This window comes from Musca autumnalis, unplaced genomic scaffold, assembly GCF_047663935.1.
Source record: "Musca autumnalis isolate F117 unplaced genomic scaffold, ASM4766393v1 scaffold_1, whole genome shotgun sequence".
Taxonomy (NCBI): Eukaryota; Metazoa; Arthropoda; class Insecta; order Diptera; family Muscidae; genus Musca; species Musca autumnalis.
The window spans coordinates 305,581,553-305,608,708 of NW_027411644.1; the positions used below are offsets into that span (position 1 = coordinate 305,581,553).

The 27,156-nt window shown below is 32.3% G+C and overlaps 1 protein-coding gene across 14 annotated transcripts in view; it reads left to right on the plus strand.

Annotated features, from left to right (window-relative positions):
- The window catches only part of how (protein held out wings), a 201,246-nt gene extending 185,575 nt beyond the window's left edge, over window positions 1-15,671 (plus strand). For 5 of the 14 annotated variants that reach the window (XR_012409193.1, XR_012409195.1, XR_012409194.1 and 2 more), the window contains exons 8-9: window positions 2,836-3,346; window positions 15,362-15,671. Coding sequence is in view for 5 of the 14 variants with exons in the window: in XM_073962051.1 (XP_073818152.1) it covers window positions 2,836-2,939 (104 nt within the window). In the remaining 9 variants the exon portion in view is untranslated. Of the gene's footprint in view, window positions 1-2,835; window positions 3,704-15,361 lie in introns of those variants that run through there. The other 9 variants (XR_012409198.1, XR_012409199.1, XR_012409200.1 and 6 more) reach the window with 3 other exon arrangements.
- Window positions 15,672-27,156: the final 11,485 nt, after the last annotated feature.

Below are 27,156 nucleotides of genomic sequence, written 5' to 3' on the forward strand. Positions count from 1 at the left end.
CAGCCAGTTTTGCTTTTAGAGCACTTAATTTTGGCAATTCATCACGTGACTCTAATGCAACCACAAAATTTTCAAACGATTTGGGCAGGCTGGCGAGGATCATAATGACTAACAAATCCTCACTCAGCTCAATACTTGCATCTGCTAATTTGTCTGCGACACACGCGAATTGGTGCAGGTATTCTTGCACGGCATCGTCTTCCTCCATTCTCATATTCAGGAGTTGTTTGAAGAGTGATACCTTTCTTACTGGCCCCTTTGGTCGATGGATTTCGCACAGACAATTCCACGCTTCTTTGCCGTTTTGCAGTTTTTAACATGCGACAATTGCACAGGGGAGATGCAGAGAATTATTGTCGCCATAGCCTTTTCGTCTTTTTTCTTCCATTCGGCGTTTTTCTTTTCGGCAGCCACATCATCGCTGATAACCTCCCATAAATCCTGGTGAACTAGTACTGATTTCATTTGGAGGTTCCAGGACTCATAGTTATCCTCTGATAACTTATCTATGTTGAATATGGACGACATTTTGGACTGTTCTAAATCGACATACGATAAAACTGACACACAGTTACTTCTTGGCACATTCACTTCACAGATCGCTATTTTTCCAAAATCTTCAATTTCCCAACGTTTGTTCTAAGAATTGTCCAGGTCACAGCGCATCAATTTATTTTTCCACGATTAATATTTTTCCGATACGTTTCCTTGTTGAATAGCCGGGTCACCAATTTTCACTTTATATTTGTTTCAATTCAATATTCCAATAACGTTTTCCTTTAGCGTAGCCAGGGCCCATAACCTGTTGGAAGTATTTAATTTATTGTTGTTTGCTGCCGACGGATAAAATAAGAAGACACACTTCTGTTCGTGGTGGTTGCTTTATTGAGAGTGATCATAATAAGAATATTTACAACTTAACTGCTAACAATGAGAAATTATGCTAGGGCTATTTACATTCACAGCTTGTGTGTGCGATCTGCTGTCGCAGTTGCTTAGCGCAATGAGTTGTGTGTTGCAAAGACATTGGGTGGAGATTCAATACTTCCAATATTTTTTACAAAATTTGGTTTTTTTTTTCCAAAATTTAATTTTTTCTAAAAATTTTATTAATTTTTTTTTTTCAAAAATTAAAGTTTATTATAAATTTTATATTTTTGTTAAAAAATTAAAAATTCTTATAATTTTTTATTTTTGTTCAAAATATAAAAATTTTTATAATATTTTTTCCAAAATGAATAATTTAAAAAATTTACATTTTTATAAAAAAATTAATAATTTAAAAAATTTTACATTTTTATTCAAGAATTAAATTCTAGAACAACAATTCAAAGTTTTTAAGAAATTAAAATTTGTCAAAAGAAAATTGTACAAAATGTTAATTTTTGAATAAAATTAAAAATTTTTTGTAAGTTAAAACTTTTTTCAAAAAATCATAAAAAAATTTAATTCTTGAATAAAATGTAATTTTTTTTAAATTATTAACTTTTGTATAAAAATGTAAATTTTTTAAATTATTAATTTTAGAAAAAAACATTAATCAAATGTTTAAATTTTGAACAAAAATAAAAAATTTTAATATAATATTAATTTTTGAATAAAAACACAAATTTTTTCTAAGTTATAATTTTTTCAAAATTATTATCTTTTAATTTATAAAGCTCTTTTTGATATTTAAAAATAGACACTGAAAAAAATATTCTTAAAAATATCCCAAAAATATCTTAAAAAACGTTGCATTTGTTTTCAAAATGATTATTTTTTTTTAATTTATAAGATTCTATTTAATATTTAAAAATTGACAATGAAAACAAAAAGATCACAAAGGAAATCCTTATTAAAAAAGTTATAATTTTTTCAAAATTATTTTCTTTTAACTTATAAGGCTCTTTTTGATATTTAAAAATAGACACTGAAAAAATATTCTTAAAAATATCCCATAAATATCTTAAAAAACGTTGCATTTGTTTTCAAAATTATTTTTTTGTAATTTATAAGATTATATTTAATATTTAAAAATTGACATTGAATACAAAAAGATCACAAAGGAAATTTTTATTTTGAAAAAAAAAAAATATCAAAAAACAATCTGTTCCAGAACCTGGAAGAATCTACAACATTTTTACTACGATAACATTTTTTTCCTTTATGATATCGAGAAAAATAGTAAAAATTAGTAGATTCTTGCAGTTTTGGAACAGACTATAAATTTGAGTAAAAATATTTAAAAAAAGAAAAATGTTAAATAATTTAAAAATTTTTTGTTTTTTTTTAATTCCCACGATTTTTTTAATATGAAAATTTATTACAACTTTTGTAAAAAATTCCTATTTCAGCAGTTTTTTTAATTTTCCAAAATTATTTTCGTTCGTAAAAATTGTTTAAAAAAATGAATTTTTTTAATCACTTTTACAAAAATGTCCCTGTCTTTGGGACAAAACCCTTTTGAAATAGTTACCCCCCTTTACTAGATCCCTAAAACAAGCCCATACTGTATATCCAAAAACAAATTTAAAACAAAAAAAAAATGAAATCCGTTTCATTCCAAAGAAAAAATTGTTGTTTTTTAGGAATCGAAAAACTCTAAAAAAGCCGCCAATATTTATTTTCCATTATTTCACACTCTCCTCTCCTTCCTATTATACTTGAAAATCAATCGTTGTCGTCTATGAGTAGCAAAAAACAAACAATTACTTGTCGTTCTCTCCCTAATTTATTATTGTTAAAATATTTTATTTATATATTTATATTATTTTTATATTTATATAAAACAAAAACAATTGTGTAATATTTAAAACAAAATAATAATCATGTGTTGTATATGTATTATTTTAGTAGGAGCCATTAAACCACGACGTTTGGCGGCTACTCGTGATCATCCTTATCAGAGAGCAGCAGTTGGGGTCCCAGCAAAGCCGGGCTTTATTGAAATCAATTAGAAATTAGTTTAAAAAAAACAACAAATTAATAAAATTAAAAATCAAAAAGTAATTTATGCCTTACACACACATAGGCAGAGAAAAAAAGTAAAAAGAAATAATGGAAAAAATTAAAATAATTTATTTTTGATTTTTTAAGCCTTAAAGTGTGAAGAAATTCGAACAAATTTTTATTTTTTTTTACAATTAAAATTAAGTTTTCATCAAATCTAAACCAAATTCATATTTTTATTATAAAAAACTACTAAATGTTGTTGATGGCAAAAATAGCCCTTAAGCTGGGGCCCCTGCCTGGCCCATTACAAACAAGTCTCTAAGCTATCTCTGCTCTGATATCCGTTCGGTTAACTGTCTGAAAAGTTTTTCTTTTTTCCAAAAACAAAAAAATTATATTACAGCTTAAACAGGTTAGTTGTGTTTTTTTTATTTTTTCCTTTTTAAATATATTTATTTTTAATTATCGAAAAAAAAAAAACAATTTATTATATAAATAAGCCACAAAACACTTATATTTCTTCTTGATGTAAAAAACAAAAATATAAGGAAACAAAAGTGAAAAACCAGTGATTAAATTCCTTAAGAAAAGCTTTCAAGCTAATTTTATTTATAAAAAAGAAACAGAAACACAATTGTTTTACATGTTGACTTGTGCCTTTGCAAAATGTTTTTGTTAGTGATCAGCAACAACAACAACAAATTATCTATCACCACCATACAACAACAACAGACAACTACTCCCAAGTGAAGTGAAGCTAAAACAAAAATGAATAGTTATAAATCTTAGTTAAGTTATATATATTTGTACTTGTAAATGTCTTTGTTTTTTATATATAAAAAAAAATATTTTATTATATATTAATTGAGAAAAAAGGAAAACAAAATCCCCCCAAACTACATGACATGTAAATGTCGTCGTCGCGTCATGTCTTTTGTGTGATGTTTTCCCATTATTTTCTTATAGAGAAATCTTTGTATTTTTTATTGCATTATAGAAACGTTACGCTGTTAAGAATCCACACAAAATATATTAGCCATAATAAGTTGTTTTTGTACACTTAGCAAAGAAAAAGAAAATGATTATATTTTATTGAAAAACAAACAAAAAAAATAAAGGTCAATGATTTTTTTCTGAAAAAAACCAGACAAAAAAAAAGAACAAACACCAGAAAACAACAATTACAGCCCAATTCATAAAGAAATTAGTAAAAAAAATATTTTTAAAATTTTGTGATAAACATCTTAAAACATTATTTAATGTATGCTATATTTTTTAATTTATTTTATTTTATTGAAATTTGTTTTTTTAATTGTCATAATTTATAACAAATTCAATATGAAGTCCTTTTGATGTAAGGACGGCCCAAGAGTGTAATTTCAACTGTTTTATTTTTTTTAATTTTTCTGAAAAAGAATCTTGTCTCGGAAAATATTCGTTATCAAATCCCCGGCCTTTCCCCAGTAAAGACCTGTGTCTTAGCTTAGTAAAGGACTGTGTCTTTGCTCAGTAAAACCTATACTCAGTAAAGACCTGTGTCTTTACTTAGTAAAGATCTGTGTCTTTTCATAGTAAAGACCTGTGTCTTTTCATAGTAAAGACCTGTGTCTTTACTCAGTAAAGACCGGTGTCTTTACTCAGTAAAGACCTGTGTCTTTACTCAGTAAAGACCTGTGTCTTTACTTAGTAAAGACCTGTGCCTTTACTTAGTAAAGAACTATGTCTTTACTTAGCAAAGGCCTGTGTCTTTACTCAGTAAGGACCTGTGTCTTTACTCAGTAAAGACCTGTGTCTTTACTTAGTAGAGACCTGTGTCTTTACTTAGGAAAGACCTGTGTCTTTACTCAGGAAAGACCTGTGTCTTTACTTAGTAGAGACCTGTGTATCTTTACTTAGCAAAGACCTGTGTCTTTACTCAGTAAAGACCGGTGTCTTTACTCAGCAAAGACCTGTGTCTTTACTTAGTAAAGACCTGTGCCTTTACTTAGTAAAGAACTATGTCTTTACTTAGCAGAGGTCTGTGTCTTTACTCAGTAAGGACCTGTGTCTTTACTCAGTAAAGACCTGTGTCTTTACTTAGTAGAGACCTGTGTCTTTACTTAGGAAAGACCTGTGTCTTTACTCAGAAAAGACCTTTGTCTTTACTTAGTAAAGACCTGTGTATCTTTACTTAGCAAAGACCTGTGTCTTTACTTAGCAAAGACCTGTGTCTTTACTTAGCAAAGACCTGTGTCTTTACCTACTAAAGACCTGTGTCTTTACTCAGTAAAGACCTGTGTATTTACTTAGAAAAGACCTGTGTCTTTACTTAGGAAAGACCTGTGTCTATACTTAGTAAAGACCTGTGTCTTTACTCAGTAAAGACCTGTGTCTTTACTTAGTAAAGACCTGTGTCTTTACTCAGTAAAGACATGTGTCTTTACTCAGTAAAGACCTGTGTCTTAACTTAGTAAAGACATGTGTCTTTACTTAGCAAAGACCTGTGTCTTTACTCAGTAAAGACATGTGTCTTTACTTAGCAAAGACCTGTGTCTTTACTTAGCAAAAACCTGTCTCTTTACTTAGTAACGACCTGTGTCTTTACTTAGTAACGACCTGTGTCTTTACTTAGTAAAGACCTAAGTCTTTACTTAGTAAAGACCTGTGTCTTTACTTAGTAAAGACCGGTGTCTTTACTTAGTAAAGACCTGTGCCTTTACTTAGTAAAGACCTGTGTCTTTACTTAGTAAAGACCTGTGTCTTTGCTTAGGAAATATCTGTGTCTCTACTTAGCAACGACCTGTGTCTTTACTTAGTAAAGACCTGTGTCTTTACTTAGTTAAGGCCTGTGTCTTTACGTAGTTAAGGCCTGTGTCTTTACTTAGTAAGGACTTGTTATACCCTCAGCCTTTAGGCTAAAGAGGGTATTTACTTACCCTTTGATACGACCAAAAATGTGCCTCATCGAAATAATGGTTTTAGACCCCAAGTATGTTTGTACGATATCCGTTTCAGACAATTTTGAGTAGATCTAGCAATGTACGTCCGTCTGTCTGTCTGTCTGGCAGGCTGGTGCGCACGATAACTCTCGAACGGATCAATCGATTCGGTTCAAAATTTGGGTATCGAAATATTTTGTCCATATTCGATTTAAGTTTGAAGATGGGCCATATAGGTCCACTCCCTCAGGTACCTCCCCCACAAATATTCAAAAATTTTCGCAAAACTTGTGCGCACGATAACTCTTGTAGGGAATAACCGATTTCTACCAAACGTAGATGAGGTTCCAATATGGACTCAATCGGTTCACTCCTTCGGGTACCTCCCACAAAATTTCGGAAAAGTTCAGTTTAGGACCTAGTCTCGAATCGCTTTGATTTTTGATTACGCAAGTTGTATTCGCTGTCTTCTATACGACGCTGTAAGTTTCATTAGGGACAAGTCCATACTTCCTGAGAAAATAGCCTGAAAGTTACAAAAAACCCTATGACACCGTGTGTAGTGGTTGGAGCGCAAGATAACTCTTGAATGGATCTGCCGATTCGGTCCAAAATTTGACTTTCGTAATATTATGTCCAAACTTAGTTCAAGTTCAAAGATGGATTATATCGGTCCACTCCATCCGGTACCTCCCCCACAAAAGTTCGAAAATGTTCGGAAAATTTGTGCGTACGATAACTCATTGAAGGGAGTAACCGATTTGGTCCATACTTTGCACATTATGAAATTGCTACCAGACTTAGATGAGGTTCCAATATGGACTCAATCGGTAAACTCCTTCGAGTACCTCCCACACAAAATTTCGGAAAAGTTCAGTTTAAGACCTGCTCTCGAATCGGCTTGGTTTTTGTTGTAACATCGTGTATTCACTGTCCCCTATACGAAGGTACAAGTTTCTTCAGGGGCAAGTCCATACTTCCTGAAAAAATAGCCTGAAAGTTGAAAAACAAACCCTATGACACCATGTTTATGGGTGGAAGAGCCAGATAATTCTCGAACGGAAATGCCGATTCCGGCCAAAATATTCGGAAAAATTGTGCGCACGATAACTCTTGATGGGAGTGACCGATTTGGTCCATACTTTACACATATTCATAATATCTGCCAGGTATAGATCAGGTTCGAATATGGACTATATTTGTCCACTCCATCCCGTACCTCCCACACAGTATTTTGGATAAGTTCACTTTAAGTCCTGCTATTGAATCACTTTGATTTTTGTTGAAGCAACTTACATTCGCTGCCTCAATCACGATGGTAAAAGTTGTTTCAGGGGCAAGTCCATACTTCTTGAGAAAACAGCCCGTAGGGTGTAAAAACTCCCTATGGCACCCCCATGGTCTATGTCGGTCTATTCCTTTAACTACCTTTTCCGCAAAATTTTTGAACTTTAATCCTAATCAACATTTTTGTCGGTTCATACGACCAAAATTTTGAAACCCCCTAAATACATAAGTTTTTTGTGAAAAAAGTGTTTCAATTTGCACAGGCTGAGGATATATCTCTGTCGGCTCAGCTGACTGATACTTTCTTACTTGTTGTTCTTAAATACAATTTATGGCTTTGTCTCGACCTCTTGGGATTAGGGAAATACCTAAATTTTGTGAAAATATTTTTTTTATTAAAAACTCACTATTTTCGAAAGAATATCCTCAGTTTTGTCTTGTATTTATGTTAATTATATATCCATAAAATTAAAACAAATTTTTATGGATTGGACTGTAAATGTTTTGTTATTATTTCCCTCCCTCTTCCCAAAAAAAAAAAAAAAAAAAAAAAACATATCAAAATTATATTTCCTATGAAAGCTGCAACAATAAGAGAAAATGTCATGATGGATTTTCCACTGGAGTAAAGATGAAGTCGGTTCATAGAAGCATATGCAACGTTGGACCCCGTCCTGTTTTACATAAATGGGTAATGACCAATTATTTACAAGTTTTGGACCAAAACTAAACTTTTCCTGCATACACTACTATTGGAAAGTTTAAAGTTTAAATTCGAAATATTAGAGAATTTACCGAATATGTAGTTAAACTAACACCTAGGCGTATAATCAAGTTTCTCAATATTTATAAAGTATACGCTATGAGGTTTACAATTAAAATTAATCATAACACCCAGAGGTCTTCTCTTTAGAAATCTTCAGTATTTGTTAAAGAACGAGTTCCCTAATATTTCAGAATTTAAACCAATTTTCTCAACTCTTAACCAATAAAAAAAGCTTAACTTGTGTGCAGTGTTTGTTTCCTCCTATCTACCGAGGCACCTCTCATGTCATTAATTCTCATTTTATAAAAAAAACTTAAAACAAAAACTAATTTAGTTAATTTCTTTCCTAGGCTAACTAATTTAAAAGAAATAAATTTAGCATTATTAATCAAGAAAATAATTATTAATTAATTAATTAATAATATTAATGTGGTTGCGGTATATCATAATTAATAATAATAATGTTTATCACAATATACATGAAACTGTGTAACTGTTAACCTTATAACTCTTCTTAGACTCTAAGTTGTTTGTATATGTAAAGAAATAAAACAAAAAAAATCACCCAAAGAAAAATCTAAAACAAAATCAAAACTAAAAAATCTCAGCATTTGCATTTGCTTAACAAGCATCCAAGACAAAAACAACACAAGATTTTTTCAAAATAACATTTTACCAAAAGAAAACAATAAACTCGAAATAAATAACTCTCATCACAACTCATTACATGCCCGAACACTCATATATAAATAATACCAAAAAATAAACAAATTTAATTTTTCTCAAATCAACACCCACCCATTCCATGTAATTTTTTCTTAAAACCCCTAAAAATATGCACCTGCAAATGTTTCTCTTTTCTCAACTTTTTTATGTTAAACTTCTCTCTGTCAATATTTTGCCAACAAAAAATCCCTAATTTTTTTGTTATTAAAAAATATTTGTTTACAGATTTCTCTTTTTTTGTTAATTTAATAATACAATTTTTGTATGTTCCACATCTTTCTCTTCTCTCTCTTTCTCTTGATTTATATATAAATAGCAATTAATAATCTTTGTATTTAATAATCTATAATTAATTTTTATAATTTAAAACCAAAAAAAAATATTTGTTTAAATAATATACTTTTTAATTTTTACAAAATGCTAAACGAACTGAACAAAACTAACCAAAGGCCAAGTTAACTAAAACAATTTTATAATTTTTATAAACAAAAAAAAACGAAAAAAACATATTAATATATTCTCTTCTTTATATAGAGTATAAAGAATTTCATGTTTTTGTAAATTAATTTAAAAAAATTGAACATAATTCTTAATTAACTCTTTTTTATTTACATTTTGCACCAAAACAAACAGAGCTGGGATTTCTTTGGATCCCCTCTGCTGCAAATCTAATCCAATTTGAAGAAATATGAATGTTTAAATATTTTCTTAATTTATTTATTTTTTTATTAATCACATTATATGTATTTGCAGATGATAATCTCTCTCTAACCATTACACCAAGAAATTGTGGAATCACCTTCATGTTAATGGTAATTTGATGTTTAACTGGAAGGAAGGAATATAAGATTGGATTTACATCGACATGTGTTGAAGGAATCTTATTAAAATTGTGGAAAATCGCACATGGAAAAGAAACCATCACAATATTATTAATTTTATTATTTAAAATTTTCTGGGATTTTGCGCCTAGAAGTATGTACAGTACATTTATTTTCTAAATTTCTCAAACAACTGTCAGTTTGTTGCATATCAACAATGTTGAAAGGTAGATGACGCTCATAAAAATGGATGTAATACAGATTGCCACAATATTACAGAATTGTCCGATCCTACCTTAGCTCAAGCCACTGCTGGAAAATGTCAAAATTCAAGTTGTTATTATTTTAATAGTTCTGGTATTTTGTGCCTAGAAGAATGTCCATGAATTTGTAACCTTTTGAACCGATTTGGTCCAAAATTTGGCTTTCGCAATATTTAGTCCAAACTTAGTTTAAGCTCGAAGATTGGTTATATCAGTCCACTCATTCAGGTACCTCCCCCACAAAAGTTCGAAAATGTTCCGAAAATTTGTGTGCACGATAACTCATGATTTCGGATAACTTCAGAATAGGACCTGCTCTAGAATCGCTTCGACTTTTGTTGCAACAACTTGTATTCACTGCCCTCCATACGACGGTACAAATTTCATCAGGGGCAAGTCCATATTTCCTGAGAAAATAGCCTGAAAGATGAAAAAACTCCTATGACACCATGGGTAGTGGTTGGAGCGCAAGATAATTCTCGAACGGATATGCCGATTCGGTCCAAAATTTGGCGTTCGTAATATTTTGTCCAAACATAGTTAAAATTCGAAGATAAGCCATATCGGCCCACTCCTTCACTTACCTCCCCTACAAAAGTTCAAAAATGTTCGAAAAAATTATGCGCACGATAACTCTTGAAGGGAGTGGCCGATGTAATCTATACTTTGCACATCCTAATATATCTACCAGATATGGACTTTATTTGTCTACTCCCTCTGGTACCTCTCACACAAAATTTCGGATAAGTTCACTTTAAGACCTGATTTCGAATCACTTTGATTTTTGTTGAAGCAACTTGCATTTGCTGCCTCAATTACGATGGTAAAAGTTTTTTTCAGGGGCAAGTCCATATTTCCTAGGAAAGAAGCCCGAAACGTGTAAAAAATCCCTATGCCACCATATGTGGCTCTCGGAGAGCACGATAACTCTCGAACAGTTCAACCGATTTGGTCCAACATTTGGTCTTCGTCATATTATATCCAAACTTAGTTTCATGGGCAATACCGGTCCCCAACTTCCGGTACTTCTCTCCAATATTTAAATAAATATTTAAAAAAAAATCCACTAAAATGGTATGACGATAACACTTGAATGGTGCAACCAACTTGGTCCAAACATTGGATCTCCTAATATTTTGTCAAAATTTAGTTTAACTTCTTAAAATGGTCCATATCGGTCCTCCCTAAGGATACCTCACCCACAAAAGTTCAATATTTGTGTCTTAGTGCAGTTAATTCCTAATCCTAATTCCTAATTTTGTCGGCAAGTTCAAATTTTCAAAAAGGGACACAAAATTCTGAAGAACGCCTATATACATACGATCTGTCCGTAGAATAAAGTTTCAATTCACATTGGCCGAGGGTATATCTCCGTCGGCAAAGCCGACTGACACTTCTTTTTTTACTTGTTTATTAGTCATTTTAGGTGTTTACGACAGGGAGCTTTTGAGCCAATTAATTTTCAAGACTTTTTAGTAAAGCCCATGGGTACAAAATAGGTTTTAATTGGACCGAAGGGGATTTATAGAGAGGTCATTTATAAGGATTGGAATTCGAATTTTTTTAAGTCTTCAGACCGACCCAAAAAGACCGAACGAACAAGATATGTTAACAGGTTCTACTGGGTCCTAGTAAAAAAAAAAAAATTTTAAAGTTGTCCAAAATAGGATTTTAAGGTATTTTATTGGAACTCCAATTTTTCGAGTTAATGAACATTTTAGTGTGACCCAAAAGGACCAAAAACCTGAACTTTCCTCAAAAACGTCAGCTTTTTCATATAGACTCTATGTAGCGGCCAAACTTTACACACCGCAATATTTCTTCCAGGCATAGATAGGTTATAGGTTATCCACTCCTTTGGGTGCTTCCCCCTATAAATTTTTTACATTTTTCATATAACGACAGTATAATTTTTTTAGGAGTAATTCCATACTGAAACTTTAAAAGCCACCAAATAAATGATAATTTTGCAAATTTTGCATATCGTGTAACTTCCTAACTAACAATCTTTCCAGTACTTCACACAGAAAATTTCAAAATTTTTCGCAAAAGTAAATTTTTAGGACAAGGTTCGCATAGTGTTGAAATTTCTTGCAAATTGTTCATGGTCAAGTTCATACTTTCTGACTTTGTGACTCTAAAAACCCCTGTTGACACCAACTAAAATTACTACTGTCGATGCAGCAGCCCCGAATGTTCTAACGCCTTCCGCATTACTGCCAGAATCTTGTGGAATAACTTCCCCCACTCAGGCACGTCAGGTGGGATCTTCATGATATAGAAAAAGAAGTACAAAGGGAACCTTTAGATCAACAAACCTATCAGGCAGTCCTGTGTAGCATTCACACTGATGCAGTTACACAAGGGTATAGTGTGAATGTCGGGATCAGAGACCATTCACCATCCATCGCATCAGAAGAATACCAGCTGCCAAGACAAACACGAGTGGTTCCAATTAAAATCGGGACGGTGCAGCCCGCTCAATTCGTATAGGGGCCGAATTGACAGCACTATACATGCCCTCCACAGTTTTCCTTTCCTGCTTTCCTTTTCCTGTCCTGCCAAACCTACTCCTAGAGTTAGTTTTGTCGCTACAACCAATGGAAACAGTCACATTTCTAGACCAGGACATAGACCCCGAGCCGGATATAGCAGGAAAACGAACATACAACATTCTCTTACAACAACAACACATGCCCTGCATGCGAACTGGGACAGCACAATAGACAGCATCTTTTTAATTGTCCAGCTAAACCGACTCACATGTCTCCCGATTCTTCATGGATGCATCCAGTTCAGGTTGCAGAAATTTGGAATGTGGACACAGAGGAACCGTGTACCAACGAACATATTTAAGTTGCTACAACAACTACTTACAAATTAATTGTCCGATTTTGCCAAAATTACGCAAACTCCTGATATTTCTTCCAAACGCATATCAAATTCTGAGAAGGTCCATACCTTCGGGTAACTCCCTCACAAGAGTTCAACATTTTCGATTGAGTGCTGTTTAGGATAGTTAGTGCGAGGATAGTTTTGTAGTTTTTACCGAAGGTACTCCATGTCACCCTGTTTTCAAGGCCCTTGGCTAATCCTGTAGTCCTGCTTCCTGATATAATGCGCCAAAAGCTCTAAGGAATCCTACGGAGACCAACTGAAATGTCTTTAATGGTCCAGTTCCAAGATGGTTCATTTCTTCAGACGCCTACTCCGCAAAAGTTCAACACTTCAGACCAGGACGTAAAATTTTTGGCAAAGAGGAACCAAAACCAGATAACTGAAACGATATTTGAACGAAGTATATCTGAGTTGCTACAAGAAAAAAACAACAACAACTGAGGAGCTATGGACTATAAGGTCTATATCGGACTTTGAGTAACTCCCTCACAAGAGTTCAACATTTCCGATTGGGTATAGTTTATGGACTGTCCGAGGATCTTTTTTAAATTCTGTAAATAGGGTTATTATGTCTCATGCTTACTTGCCAAAAACACTAAACTAATATTACGACTGGTGGCCACGGTACCTACACTATGGAACGAACGAACACATACATAGTTCGATTTTTTTAATCGACCCTCGAAGTTTGCAAGAATTCAAACAAACATAAACAAACGGCGCGATGTGGGTCTTCTAATTTAGACCTAATTTTTGCTATGCTGAATTTGTTACACAGTCCTGTCGAAGGGATTGACGAACATAGGTCCAAATTTTACAGATCGTAATATTTTTCTCAGACTTTCGTCAAGTTCCATAATAGACTATATTGGACAACATATTCTGATAGCTCTCTCTATCTCACAAAAGTTCAAAGTTTTCGTCATGTACAGTTTAAGGGCTCCTTCGAGAATAGTTTTGAAATTTTTTCCGATGGTACTGCATTACAGTTTAAGCGACATAATTGGTATTATTCTAAACGAAAATTCCCCGTGAGGAGAAACTGAGAAAACTCACGGGGAATTTACGTTCAGAATAATCCCCAAAGTTTTCGAGTGCTATTCCATGCTCTTCCTGGTCCAAAAGCTTACGCTGACCAAGTGAAATGGCTGTTGGATACGATCGCTAACGAAAGAAATGACTCCCAAAATTTAGATCCAAGATGAACTATGTCTGTGAATCCATTCAGCATGAACCTCCTCCTCCTCAAAAATTCAACACTTTAATCCAGTTTAAGGCCACTTCTCGGATTGTGTTGAAATTTTAATAGCGAGTAGTCGTTATTATCATTACAATTCCTTGCCAATTCTTCCTGTCCCAATGTTTAGGGCCACTCCTAAATACATTTCTCGCGCAAAAGTTTTTATTAGTCTTTGCGGTATTTCTTACAAAGCTATTCTCTATTCTATTTTATTCCCCACACTTCTCTTTAGCTCGAATGCCCTAAAAACCCCAGGTGGTGTTCTTGCAATATAAGAAAGATTTGTGTAAACTGTGTAGATTGAGTCTGGAATAATTGGTCCACTGTTTAGGATGCCTACCCTGCAAAAGCATAAAAATATACATACTCTAAATGTCTCAATAGTTAGGGCACTTGTTCAGATACAATTCTCACATTAATGCCCGACACTTTTTTAAATGTTTTTTTACAGTCATAGTTTGAGGTTTTTTAGCTGTGTGATGGACTTACGTACGACGTGCAGAATGGACAATTCAGAAGTCGACTCCTCTATAACGAATAATTCTCTGTAACCAATTCTTTAAAACAAATCTTCGTCCTCAGTAGTTGCGTTATAGAAAAGTTCGCATACCATCAGGGCAATCATGAATATTTCCTTCCTTTTCCGCAAGGAAAATAATTTTAAAAATGAAATTCTTTTAAAATCAATATTTTAATACGTTGAAAACTACTAGAATCACCAAATTATGGAATGTTCTCGTATAATCAACTAATATTCCCTTTTTGGACATAAATACGGAAATAAAAAATTGTGAAATTGGGGAAATGGAACAAATTTCCCACTGAATTTTTATTCATGATTGCCCTGAATATCATTTACCACATGTGTTTACTATTTCCGTACATACTTCGATACCTCAATGTAAATCCAATCTTATTAAAAAAATCCTTCCATAAACATCGAAAATGTACCATGAAAGGATGTCTCACTTGAATGTAACTCACGTCTGTATAACACTTTGTGTCTTTATGGGTTTCATTGGGAATTTGGGCGTGTATTTTATAACTAAAACAGTGTATTTATTCTATCTTCCATTAATTCATATCTGTATGCCTTCAAAGCATGCTTGGAGATGTGTCTCCTCAAAGTATTTATCAAATTTATTTACCTTCTTTTCATAGAAACAGTTTGTAGCACCTAAAAGTATGCATCATATTTAAAAATCCATGTCACAGTTAATTTTATTAAGTGTCTCCAATTCATATCTTCTTTACAAATTTCTGTTTGCCATGTATGTGTGTATGTGCATACCTTTTATCATCTATGACTGCCACTTGAGACATCCTTTTTGTTTGCAAAATACATAATAATGTGATTTAAATCTTGTAATTTGTTATATATACATTATTTATGTCTAATAATAATATTTACTAACTTTTTTTATTAACCATAACAACATTTTGTTTTTCTCTTCTCTAACTCCTCAAAAACACCACAAAAACACTTCACTTCATGGGTGCCACGGTAGATGATGACTAATCTGAAAGCAAACAACTGTGTAAAGTAACTAAAGAAGAAGCTGTTTGAAGTGGGTTTCCCAAGACCCAAATGAGATGCAATAATGACTTGTAAAGCACAAAAAATATGTAAATTACAAAGCAAAAAAGCAAAAGGGACCAGAAACAGACAACAAGTAGCAGTTTAAAGCAATCTAACCATACTAAAGGGTATACCGACAAAACATACCCAAAGGAATATTAAAATAAATAATGGAAAAGAAGAGTCTCAATGTCTTTTAAGACACACTACACTAATGTAAACAAAAAACAAAAACAAAATTGAATCTCATATTAGCAAGAAAACCAAGCTATACCACCCAAACAATTTAACAGCCAGCAGCATAGAAATCTCTTCAATTCTTATTTTTGTATACATATTTAAATTTTGCAAACTAACGAACAAATCAATAATGTTTTTTATCCTCTTTCATCAATTTCAAATTATTTCTTCTTTAATAATTTCAAACATCATTGCCTAAGTTTACTTTTTTTAAATATTTATATATAAACCACCATACTACATACATACATCTATATTTTGTATTCAATTTAACTATGCTTTTCCTTTCCCTTTTACTTTTTTTTATATCGCTTGAGTGTAATATTTACTTAATATTTTTTTTATAAAGTAAACATTTTTTTAATTTTTAGTTAAGTTACAAAAATTTGTTAATACAACAAAAAAAATTAGAAAAAGAAAAAAAACTGAAGATACCTAAATACTAGGTTTTATATTTTTGTTTTTTGGATTAACATATTTTTTTATTAGCAAATAATCAAAAGGAAAATAATTTTTAATTTACAGGAAAAAACAAGAACAAAAATATTTTTTTTAATAAAAAAAACTAATACAAAAATCTCAAAAAAAAAATTATATTAAAAACCTAATATACAAAAAAAAAAAGATGATAATGATTTTGTTTAACAAAAAACTAAGCGCCATATTTAGTTGTTAACTATATTAAAACAAAACAAACAAAAAAAAACAAATAATGAACAAAAAACCCCCTAAACAAATATTTGTCCCTCATCTCCTCTTTACAAAGAAACCCAAATCTAAAGCAATTTTGTATAAAAACACACACATATTTTCGTAATATTATTATTATAAATCATTTATTAGTTTTTAAGTTAAATAAATCAAACGCACATCTAAACTTAGCAATCATTATGAATAATAATAATAATTATATTTTTATATATAAATTTATATATTCTTATATAAACAAAACATAAATAGTTGTGAACCCTCCTCCCCCTTTATTTTGATGCACTCATTTTCTTTGCTCACCACTCATTAAAACCACCAAATACAACAAAAATCATCATTCTATGCTCATCATAATCGTCATCATCAAATTAAAATTTAGGGAATTGGACAAGAATTTTTATTCATTTTTTTAAATAGTAATATAAAAATTATGTTAAATAAAAAAAGCTAAAGAGATTTAAAAAGAAAATAAAACCCTGTTTCAAAACTTTTTCCAAAAGCCCACCAAATTTTTAGAGCTAAAATGGGCTGTACATTGAAGGGTGTCATACTCTTGAGCAAATATGCAGCCTAAAAATATGCAGCAAAATTTGCAAAATGGGGCACTCATGCCTTGAGAGAGAAAGTTTCTCCATTTGATTTATAATAGACCGTGTAAGTTACAGTAGAAATTTCCCACAAGTGAACATTTATATTTGGCGTAGATGTTTTTATATCCAATACCCTACCCAAAAAGTTACCAGATTTCGAATGATTGAGTTATTTATTTTGGTATTTACATGGCACGGTGCTCTTGAAAAAAAATTTAAATGGAAGGTGCTTACACCTGGGAAGTTTTTGCGGATTCTGAAACTACAATGTTCATAGATGAGAAAAATCAAAAAACAAAAATCGCCCTTTTTTGTTGAAATTTTTAGGGGTTGTTTAGGTTTTTGCGATTTTGTTTGGAAACCGCAAGTCCTATCAAAATAGGAATAAAGAAAATGTTGTAGCTATCAAAATTCTCTACAGGAGTGACCTTTATGATATTTTCGTAGGCTTTACCGTTTTTGAGATATAGAAGTTCCAATTTGGACAATTCAAATTCTATTCAATTCTGTATCGTTTCCTTATAAAACAATGTCATGACTGCAATTTCCCAACTCAAACTAATATATCTAAAAAAATGGTACAACCTAGGAAAAATTACATAAGCCAGTCTTGTAGAGAATTTTCACAGCTATAAGATTTTCTCAGGTCCCTTATTGATAAGAATTGCCGCATTCAAGCAAAATCGCGAAACCCTAACAAACAAAAAAAAACCTAAAAATCTAACCTGAGCATATTTATCTCAAAAATGGTACAACCTGGGAACAAATCATAAACATCAATCCTCTAGAGAATTTTCACTGCTACAACATTTTCTTTAGTCCTCTTCCGATAAGACTTGCGGTTTCCAAGCAAAGTCGTGAAAACCTAAAAAGCACCTAAAAATGTGAATTTTGACCGCGATTTATTGTAAAATCCATACAGCATTTTTGTCTTAATTTGAAAATTTTCTCATTTATGAACATTGCTGTTTCAGAATTCACAAAAACGTCCCCTGTGTAAGCGTTTTTCATTAAAAGTTAGTTAAGGCGCACCCTTCATGATATTGTTTTATAAAAGGGCGATACAGTCAGTGCGTTGTCCCAATTTGAACTTCTATATCTCAATAACGGTAAAACCTACGAGAATAACATAAAGGTCACTCTTGTAAAAAATTTTCATAGCTACAAGATTTGCTTTCGTCCAATTTCGATAAGACTTGCGGTTTCCAAGCAAAATCGTGAAAACCTAAAAAACACTTTAAAAAATGTCAACTTGAATCGCGATTTATTTAAAAAGCGCTCCGGCGATTTTTTTGATTTTTCTCATCTATAAACATTGTAGTTTCAGAATCCGCAAAAACTTCCCAGGTGTAAGCACCTTCCATTTAAATTTGTTTCAAGAGCACCATGATGGGGTAAATATTGTTATGGTTTTGAGTCCAGTTTAAGACTTTTTTCGTCTAATTTAGACATTGTAGTAAACTGTTATAACATTGTAGTCTGACCCGAATACAGATGTACCTGCAGAAAAAAATTATATCGAAATCCTATAATTCCTTGGGAATTAAATCCTATTTCTCTGTATAACACTGTGTGTAATTTTTGAGCCATGTTTTATTAACCATTTTCTGACACCGCAGTGTAATAGAAGACCAAAAAAGAGAAGACATGTGTCTCGCCGTTTTTTCCCTATCTCATCATATTTCGCGGTTATAGGCCTCCAAATGTTTGAGGCTTTGATGTCGAAAGGCATAATTTTGTCAGGATCATATCTTCCTAACCGTTAAGAAATTTGATTTACTCTCAGAGGCAAAGTTGTAGTAAAGAACAAAAATTGTGAACACATAAAATCCACCAAACATCATCAGCAAGGTTAAATTTCTTTTAAAATTTGTTCTCGGTCTACACTGACTGATTTCATAACCTGGATGAGTATTTCGAAGAATTAAGATTTTTGTGTCAATTAGACTGTGCGACACGAAAATGATTAACCATATTCTGACACCGCAGCGGGATAGAAGACCAAAAATAAGAAGACACGTGTCCCGGCGTTTTTCCCCATTACTTCAGCTTTAGCAGTTATGGGCCTCAAAGACCTGAGGTCTTGATGTCAAAAGGGATCATTTTGTCAGGCACATATCTTCTAAACCGCTAAGAATTTGGGTTTACTCGTAGAAGAAAAATTGTAGCTCTCGTCTTAAAGAATAATAATTGTAAACACATAAGATCCATTCAACCTCATCTTCAAGGTCAACATCGTCAGGGTCAAATTTCCCTTATAATTTTTTTTTTTTCGGATTTTAGGCTACAGGTATCAAACCGATCAGAATTGAAGCAAACAACCAACTACAAAAATGTACCTTTTTTTGTTCTTTTGAGATGTGCTACAACTTTGCCTCTGAGATGAATTCAAATTTCTTAACGGATTGGAAGATATAGTCCTGACAAAATTATCCATTTTGACATCAAAGCCTCCAACCCAAAAGTTGGGCCTCCAAAAGGCCTCCAAAAAGGCCTATAACCGCGAAAGTTGATGAGATAGAAAAAAACAGCGAGACACGTGTCTTCTCTTTTTTTTGGTCTTCTATCACGCTGTGGTGTCAGAATATGGTTATTAATTTTCGTGTTGCATAGTGTAATTTAATTCAAAAGCAAACCAAAAGCAACCGCTTTTTGGTTTGTGATTGTAAGGTTTTGTGAATTTCGGGGCCATTGGGATTTATGGGTAGCACTCAATAACAAACTTTTACCATTGTGTTGAGTACTACCCGCTATAAAGAAATCAAATAAGGACTGAAGTAGATGTCAGATCTATTCCATAAACTGTATCTAAGTTTGGAATATAAGTACATTACGCAGTTTTGTCAAAACCTTCCACATGGTTTTGACAAAACTGCGTGCTCCAACCAAAGATATCTTGGTTACAAGTCATTTCAGTAGTAAAACTGGATATATGGGCCACAGGGGAAGGTACTACCTGCGGTAAACATTCAAAATTGTAAGGAGAGCACTTAAATCTTGCATTACTAAAAAAGTTGACTTCTTTGGGAGAGGTATCGGTGTAGAAAATCTTCGAAATTAAAGTACATACATGTGTATGTACGTATGTTTGGCTGACCTGTACCAGCCAGATGAAAATAACATAAAGAGATTGCAAATTATATGACACGAATTTTCTTAACTAAACTAGGCACATAAACCATTATATCGATGGGAAGTTATCCTCAATTAGCAATAAGGCTGAGAGTGAATTCGACGAAAACTAAGAACACTTCATGCACTGGAGGCTAATCCACAATAATTGCGTTGTTTCATGTCGTGCGTTGGTGCTCAAAACATTTAATTACAGTCGAAATCGCTTATAACGATAGACAAGGGATCGACGAAATTGGTCGCTATAAACGATATGTCGTTATAAGCTATATTTGTTTGTTGTGGGCTGTAAAGGGCCGCATAAATTTGGGACTTTTGGATTTCGTCATTATAACGGATATGTTGCTACAAGCGATTTCGACAGATCACACAGATCAACACGCAGCTTCTCTGTTATGTGCTGAAAAATAAGATACATATATAAAACAGATATTATGAACATAGGGCGGCAGATAGTATTTTAAGAAATATATTGCTTCAGCCATCTCAGACCATTTGCAAGGAGAAGCAGACTTGTTTGGCAGAAGTTGGAAGTTGGATTGTGTATTCAGCTGTGATTCGCAGTCATCTGGTCGTAAGCATTGGACAGCGGCATAATAATAGCTAAATTGTCTCAGTTTCTTCTTCGTCCTCGCACAACCTACAATAGTCAGCAATTTTATCTCTTAGCCATATGCAAGACTTTCGGGTATGTTCTGAGACACACTTCACCTCTCACTTCACGCCTGAAGCATTTTGTTCGCCCTATTTACGCTTATTTTTCGAGTATTTTATGGACGGACTAGGGCGTACAGTCCTAATGAATCTTAGCCCCAAAAAATTCGCAAAAAATAGGAGTAAATGGAGTGAACAAAATGCTTGAGGCGTGAAGTGAGAGTTGATCATATTCCGGTGTGACTCGTAATTATTGCTATCATTAATTTCAGATCGGATTTCTTGATGGAAAGAAGAGAAACATTTTCAAATTTATAAAACAGTAAAAATTTTGAAGATTTAAAGTTTCTGAATTTCTGAATTGAGGAAAAGTTGTAACATAAGGTGACGTTGTGACTATTTATTGCACAACCAAACACCACAAGTCTTGACCGCTTACTGATTGTTTTTGAAGGCTGAAGTACAGACAGGCTCAGTTATTCGTTGCAAAACTCCTCTTCAATTTTTCTCTGATAGTCGTTGAAAATCTATTCACTAAATCTACATTTTAGACACTCCATTAGCGGAATGAACATGTCAAAAATAAAAAAAGCATAATGGCAAAAGTTTCAGAATAATGTTTTCTCACATGTTGTATATTAAGAGGCAATTCGAATCCTAATCTAGCCAATCCAATAGGTATTCGTAGATATGATATGCCATGGACTCAATAACGCTCTTATTCTTGCAAATCGCAAAAAGCCATTGGAGGGCGTTTTTCCCATATGTTTTCATTCAACACATCCCATTCCGTTATCAAAACGAACAGTCATTTCGAGGTAATTGACAGAATATACACTGATCACTTTCATCTGCTTAACATGACTCCTTGTGAAGTAGACTCCATTCAGAAGTGATGCGCCGCTTAACATGGGTGGGCTCTGTAAATTAAATTGTAAAATTGTGTATTTGGGTTTTGTACTTTTTTGTCTACACCTTTTTCAGATGTAATTCGAAGCATTTTAGTTGTAATTCGTAACATTTCATTTGTAATTTGAGAATTCCCTTTGTTATTCGAATTATTTCACTTGTAACCCGAATTATTATTCCCTTTCTAATTCGAATTATTCTATTTGTTATTCGAATTGTTCCCTTTGTAAGTCGAATAATTCCATTTGTAATTCGAATTATTTTATTTCAAATTCAAATTATTCCATTTGTAATCTGAATCATTTTATTTGTAAATCGAAACAAAAAATACATTTTTTGTATTGATTTTATATCTGGAATAATTCACAAATGGAATAATTCAAATTACAAATAGAATAATTTGAATTACAAATAGAATAATTCCAATTACAAATGGAATAATTCGAATTACAAATAAAATAATTCGAATAACAAAATTGAATAATTTGAATTACAATTAAAATAATTCGAATTACATCTGGAAAAGGTGTAAATGAACATTTTTGGGCACTATTTTCTGTTAAGTTGGCTTGCTAGAACTTTGCAAAGCTCAACATATCCAGTGTTGTTGTCCACTTCTCATATTCGGCCCGATCATGAATATCAACTCCCCGTGAGTTTTTTCACTTCTTCTCCTTTAATTTGCAACGACAGAGAGACAAAACTCACGGGGAGTTTACACTGATGATCGGCCTGATTGACTAGGTTTTCCTACCAATTTGTTTTCTACTAATTTAAGCTTCAGCTATGCCGAAAATTGTAAAAATAAAAAACAGGTTTGAACATATTTTAGATTTTTTTTAAACAATTTTTGGGCAATGTTATGAGAAGAAAGAAAATTTAACGAAAATGTTACAGAAACCCATCGAAAAAAATATACCAATGCATCAAAACCTTCTAAACCATATCCACTACGGTTTATGGTTAAAGTTTGTCCGTATGACTGGCTGTTGCTCGTGAAAGTTCACGAACAATGTAACCGATTTGGTCCAATCTTTGTGCAGCCTAGTGTGCAGTTAATGACAACTGGCCCTTCACCACAAAATTTTGATAATTAATACAGTTTGCGTTCCTGTTTGAATTTTGTGGCATCGCTAGTAGTTGTGATCCAAATTACAACGATTTTCCTCTTTTTAAGGAAGTCCATTCGATTTGAATTTGTTCCGCATGTAAGTTTCCCTGATGCAGGTATTACTTGTTGTCATGGAATGATCTATTTTTCATGGGGAAATTAATACGGTACGAGATAGCCCTTCAGCCTTATGGTAAATGAAGCTTTGATATCATAAAAATATGTCGTATCGAAGTAATTGTTTTAGAGATCTCACAAAGCCTTGGACGACATCCGTTTCAGGCAAGTTGATGCCGACATAGTCACTTATGTGTAATTTAAGGACAGCTCTCGTATTGTTTTGAAATCTTCACAATAGGTGGAACTCATGATACATCAGTAGTGCGATTCTCTAACTCAGTTTTTGTTTTACCGACAAAACTCGGTAAAATAAAAATACATACTTATAATTTCAGTAAGTAACTACATTTGTCGGTAAGTTAGCGATGAATAAAAAGTAGTGTAAAGCTCTACAAGCAATAGTGTTGCCAACTTTTATTTGAACTTTTCATTCATAATTTTGCGTTTTAATTTTACCGATTTTTGTCGGCAACACAAAAAGGCTATGTAGTCGTGCATGAAACTAGGGGTTCTTAGATCAAGTTCCATACTAGAGTAACTGACGTTTCGGAAGTCAGCCAAACTGAGTTAGAGAATCACACTACAGGAGTAATATAACATTTTCCATTAGAAAGTCAATCTAGAGCCGACTTCAATTCTGTCAAAGGAGTGAAGAACATGTTTTACACTGTCAAAGGCCAGTTATTTATTAAATACTAATTATACATAAGTGATTATAAGGTAGAGAGGCGTTGCGTGCGCGTATCCGGATTTGTATCTACTGAAAGGTTAAAGATAGTTTGACATTGTTGTCCTATTTAATTTGAGCTTTGTGACTGATCTTCGTTAAGCCTCAGCAAGAATAGGTGCTTTGAGCGTCGTGTTAACAACAACCTCATGAAGAACATAAGTTTTGTTTTTGCCACATGTGGATACATGTATATGATTGTTGTTTGAACGCGAAACTTAATGGATTCCTTCTGGCAGAAGGTCAGAACACCCAAATGCGATATGGTTCAAATTTGTTCACATTAGCATATTTTATTCAAACCAATATCAAGTAAGAACATGGTTGGTCCACTCCTTTTAATACCTCCCCCACAAAAATTAACCACAGTTTCATCGTTTTTAAAGTTTGAGGTAATCATTGTCATCCTTTTTAATTCCCAATTAAAATTTTCTAATAATTTCTGACTTTCTTTACGAACGCCAACATTTTCAGGGTGATTATGAATGTAAACTCCCCTTGAGTTTTGTCTTTTGTCTGTCGTTTCAACTTAAAGGTGAAAGTGAGAAAACTCACGGGAGTTGATATTCATGATTGGGCTGTTTGCTTTGAAGTTTTTACCTAATGTGATCATGCGAGCATCAGATAACTAAGGGGTCATTTTTATATAGTGTGTACATCCTGAGACAAGCGGACCGAAGTTTCCAGAAACCCTTTATTAACAGTAACAAACATATTGATTTTATTTTTTTTAGGAATAACATTTTTTTCTTCATTGAATCGATCTGTTCCATATTTAAAATTATTTTACTTCTATATGCTGAGGCTGTATTTATATATGCTTTTCTTAGTTCTCCTGGTCCAGGTTTTACCCAAAAATTAAAATTTTGATCATAATTTCTGTTAAGGACAAACAAGATCGTTGATGTGATCCCGATTACAATAGTTATTTTTTCATACAAAGTTAATCAGGACAATCATGAATAAAAAAACTCCGTGCACAATTTTTAATTTCCAATTTTATGTCCAAAATGGGAACATTTTGTTCGATTCGGCGAGAATATTCTATAATTAAATGATTCTATAATTAAATGATTCTATAATTAAATGATTCTATAATTAAATGATTCAGTTTTCAAAGTTTTTTATAAGAATTTCACTTTTCAAAATTATTTTCCGTGAGGAAAGGGAATTATTCATGATTGCCCTGAATATTTCAAAGGATATGGATCTAAATATTTCCAAAAAACAAAGCGTGGTTGTGTTTTTGTTTTAATAATTTTCAAGAAATAATGAATTTGGTAGGCCATCGATTAAAACAAAATTCTTCCTGTCTAAAATCAAAAATTATTCAAATATATTAATATTTAAAACATTTTAGGCTTTATATGTCCTCTAGGTTTTGAAATTTAATTCGTGACATATCTTCTAAAAGTAATCACTGTTATTATAGTCATTTTGTTAAACATACAACTTCCAATTTATGAACAATTTGCCTAAAAATAGGCAATAAATCACACAGCCTAAGGGGTCGATAATGGATAGCAACTCAACTGTAGTTGCGTTGCCAGAAGATAAAAACATACAATTAAAATAACTGAATGAATTGTTGTCAAATTCATTCAATATATATGAAAAATTCTTAAAAAGTATGAATTTCAAAGCGTAAATAGAAATTTCTATTAATATTTGTTTTTGTCGGGAACGCAACTGGAGTTGTGTTGCTATCATGGTCAGTTACCCAGGTAGTGGCATCGTAAAATTTTGAATATGTTATGTAAAAACTTTCTATATGTTGTTGGGAAAATTACAACATAAACAATTTTTTTATAAAGGGATTTGACTTTTCATATTCGAGCAGCTGGTGTGATACCACTATCTGGGTAATTGTGCCATGGTTGCTATCCATAATCGGCCCCTAATTGATTTTACAAATTTTAGGAGCACCACCATTATCAAAATTATAAAATATTCAGACCTATTATAAATGTTCACTTGCGGGAGATTTCTCACATATGGTTTGGAATGTTTTTAGAAATGGGTTTTATATGAGCACTTTATTATAAATACAGAAAAAAAAATATCTGCAATCAGAAGTTGCACATGAATTCTTTTTTGCTTATTTTTTATTGTTTTTATTAAAAGAGAAAAACACAATTGTTTCATCATACTGCATTTATTGAGAGGTACAAACAAAATTTTATTTTGAAAATTATAAATCTTTTTGAAACATGATTGTGTTTTACGAAATTTTATATATTTTATATTTTTTGCAACGCAATAAAATTCTTGTCCATTTTCTATGAATATAATGTTTATTTAGGACAATCAATCATTGAAATTACTTTTATTTTGTTTTTCTTTTCATCATTAGTTTTAAGTATAAATAAAACAACAAATTGTGCCTTTAATAAAATTAGTTAACATAAATAAAAAAAAAAAAATAAAATAAACAAAAAAAAAAAAAATATGAAATTAATAGAATTTATGGAATGAACAAAATGGCTCACTTAGACAATAATAATCACATAGTAAATGTCGAAAACAAGAAGATATTTACTTCAAGAACCATACATAGCAAATTTGTGGCAATAAAGTCTTCCTTAAGAGCAAACAAATTAATATTTGCAGCAATACACTGATGTACATATCAAGAAATACATAGGCCCTTTCTGTAGTAAAATGTTGACCAGTATCGGACAGATAACACGTTTTTTGTTCTTACATGTTTCCTTTAATAATAAGTGTCAGATAAATTAAAAGGAGGTCTGTGTTCCTTTAAAGTGCGCCGAGAGTATGCTTTACCAAAAACAAGAACAATTTGAGAGCAAATCCAAATCAACCAATCAGATTTGAGTACTGATGTGTACAGTCTTTTTTGCTTGATATTACCATATTTTTACAAAATGTAAAATTTATTTTAAATGGCAGATGTAATAATAAATATCTGGAAATGCTAACTTTACTCCCTGCTTTTCTTAAAGTTAGATATAACAAAAATGGACTTTAAAGACAAGATGTAAGAACGGGCCATAGAGGTTGTTTCATCATGATTTTGAGAAACTTGCCATCAGCAATAAATATTGGAAGTTATTCTGAACGAAAAATTCCCCGTTAGTTTTGTCCAATGAACGGAAACAAACAAAACGATTCCCGTACCAATCACACAAAGCCACAAACTTTTCAGCTTCTCTGAATCGTTTCATTCTCACAACCAAAACAAAAACACAAACTTTTCAATGTAAAAAGATGGAAACCGTACGATTGCGGAAATGTAACTTCGGTTATGCTTTGCCGAGTTGTTTCATTCACCACCGAAACAAGAAGTATTTTTGGGAAACGTTTGCCGTGCGTATTGTCAATGACACACTCAGCCACACACACAACAACCCTATAAGACAGCATCAGCATACCACAGTGAATTTTATCAACCACCAAACATTTTTGATTTATTAACATGTGTTTAGTACTATTCCGTTTTCTATCTGCTCTTGTGGAGTTGAGTACTTTTCGCTGTTCGTTTTGTTCGCACTCACGAACAAAACAAAACC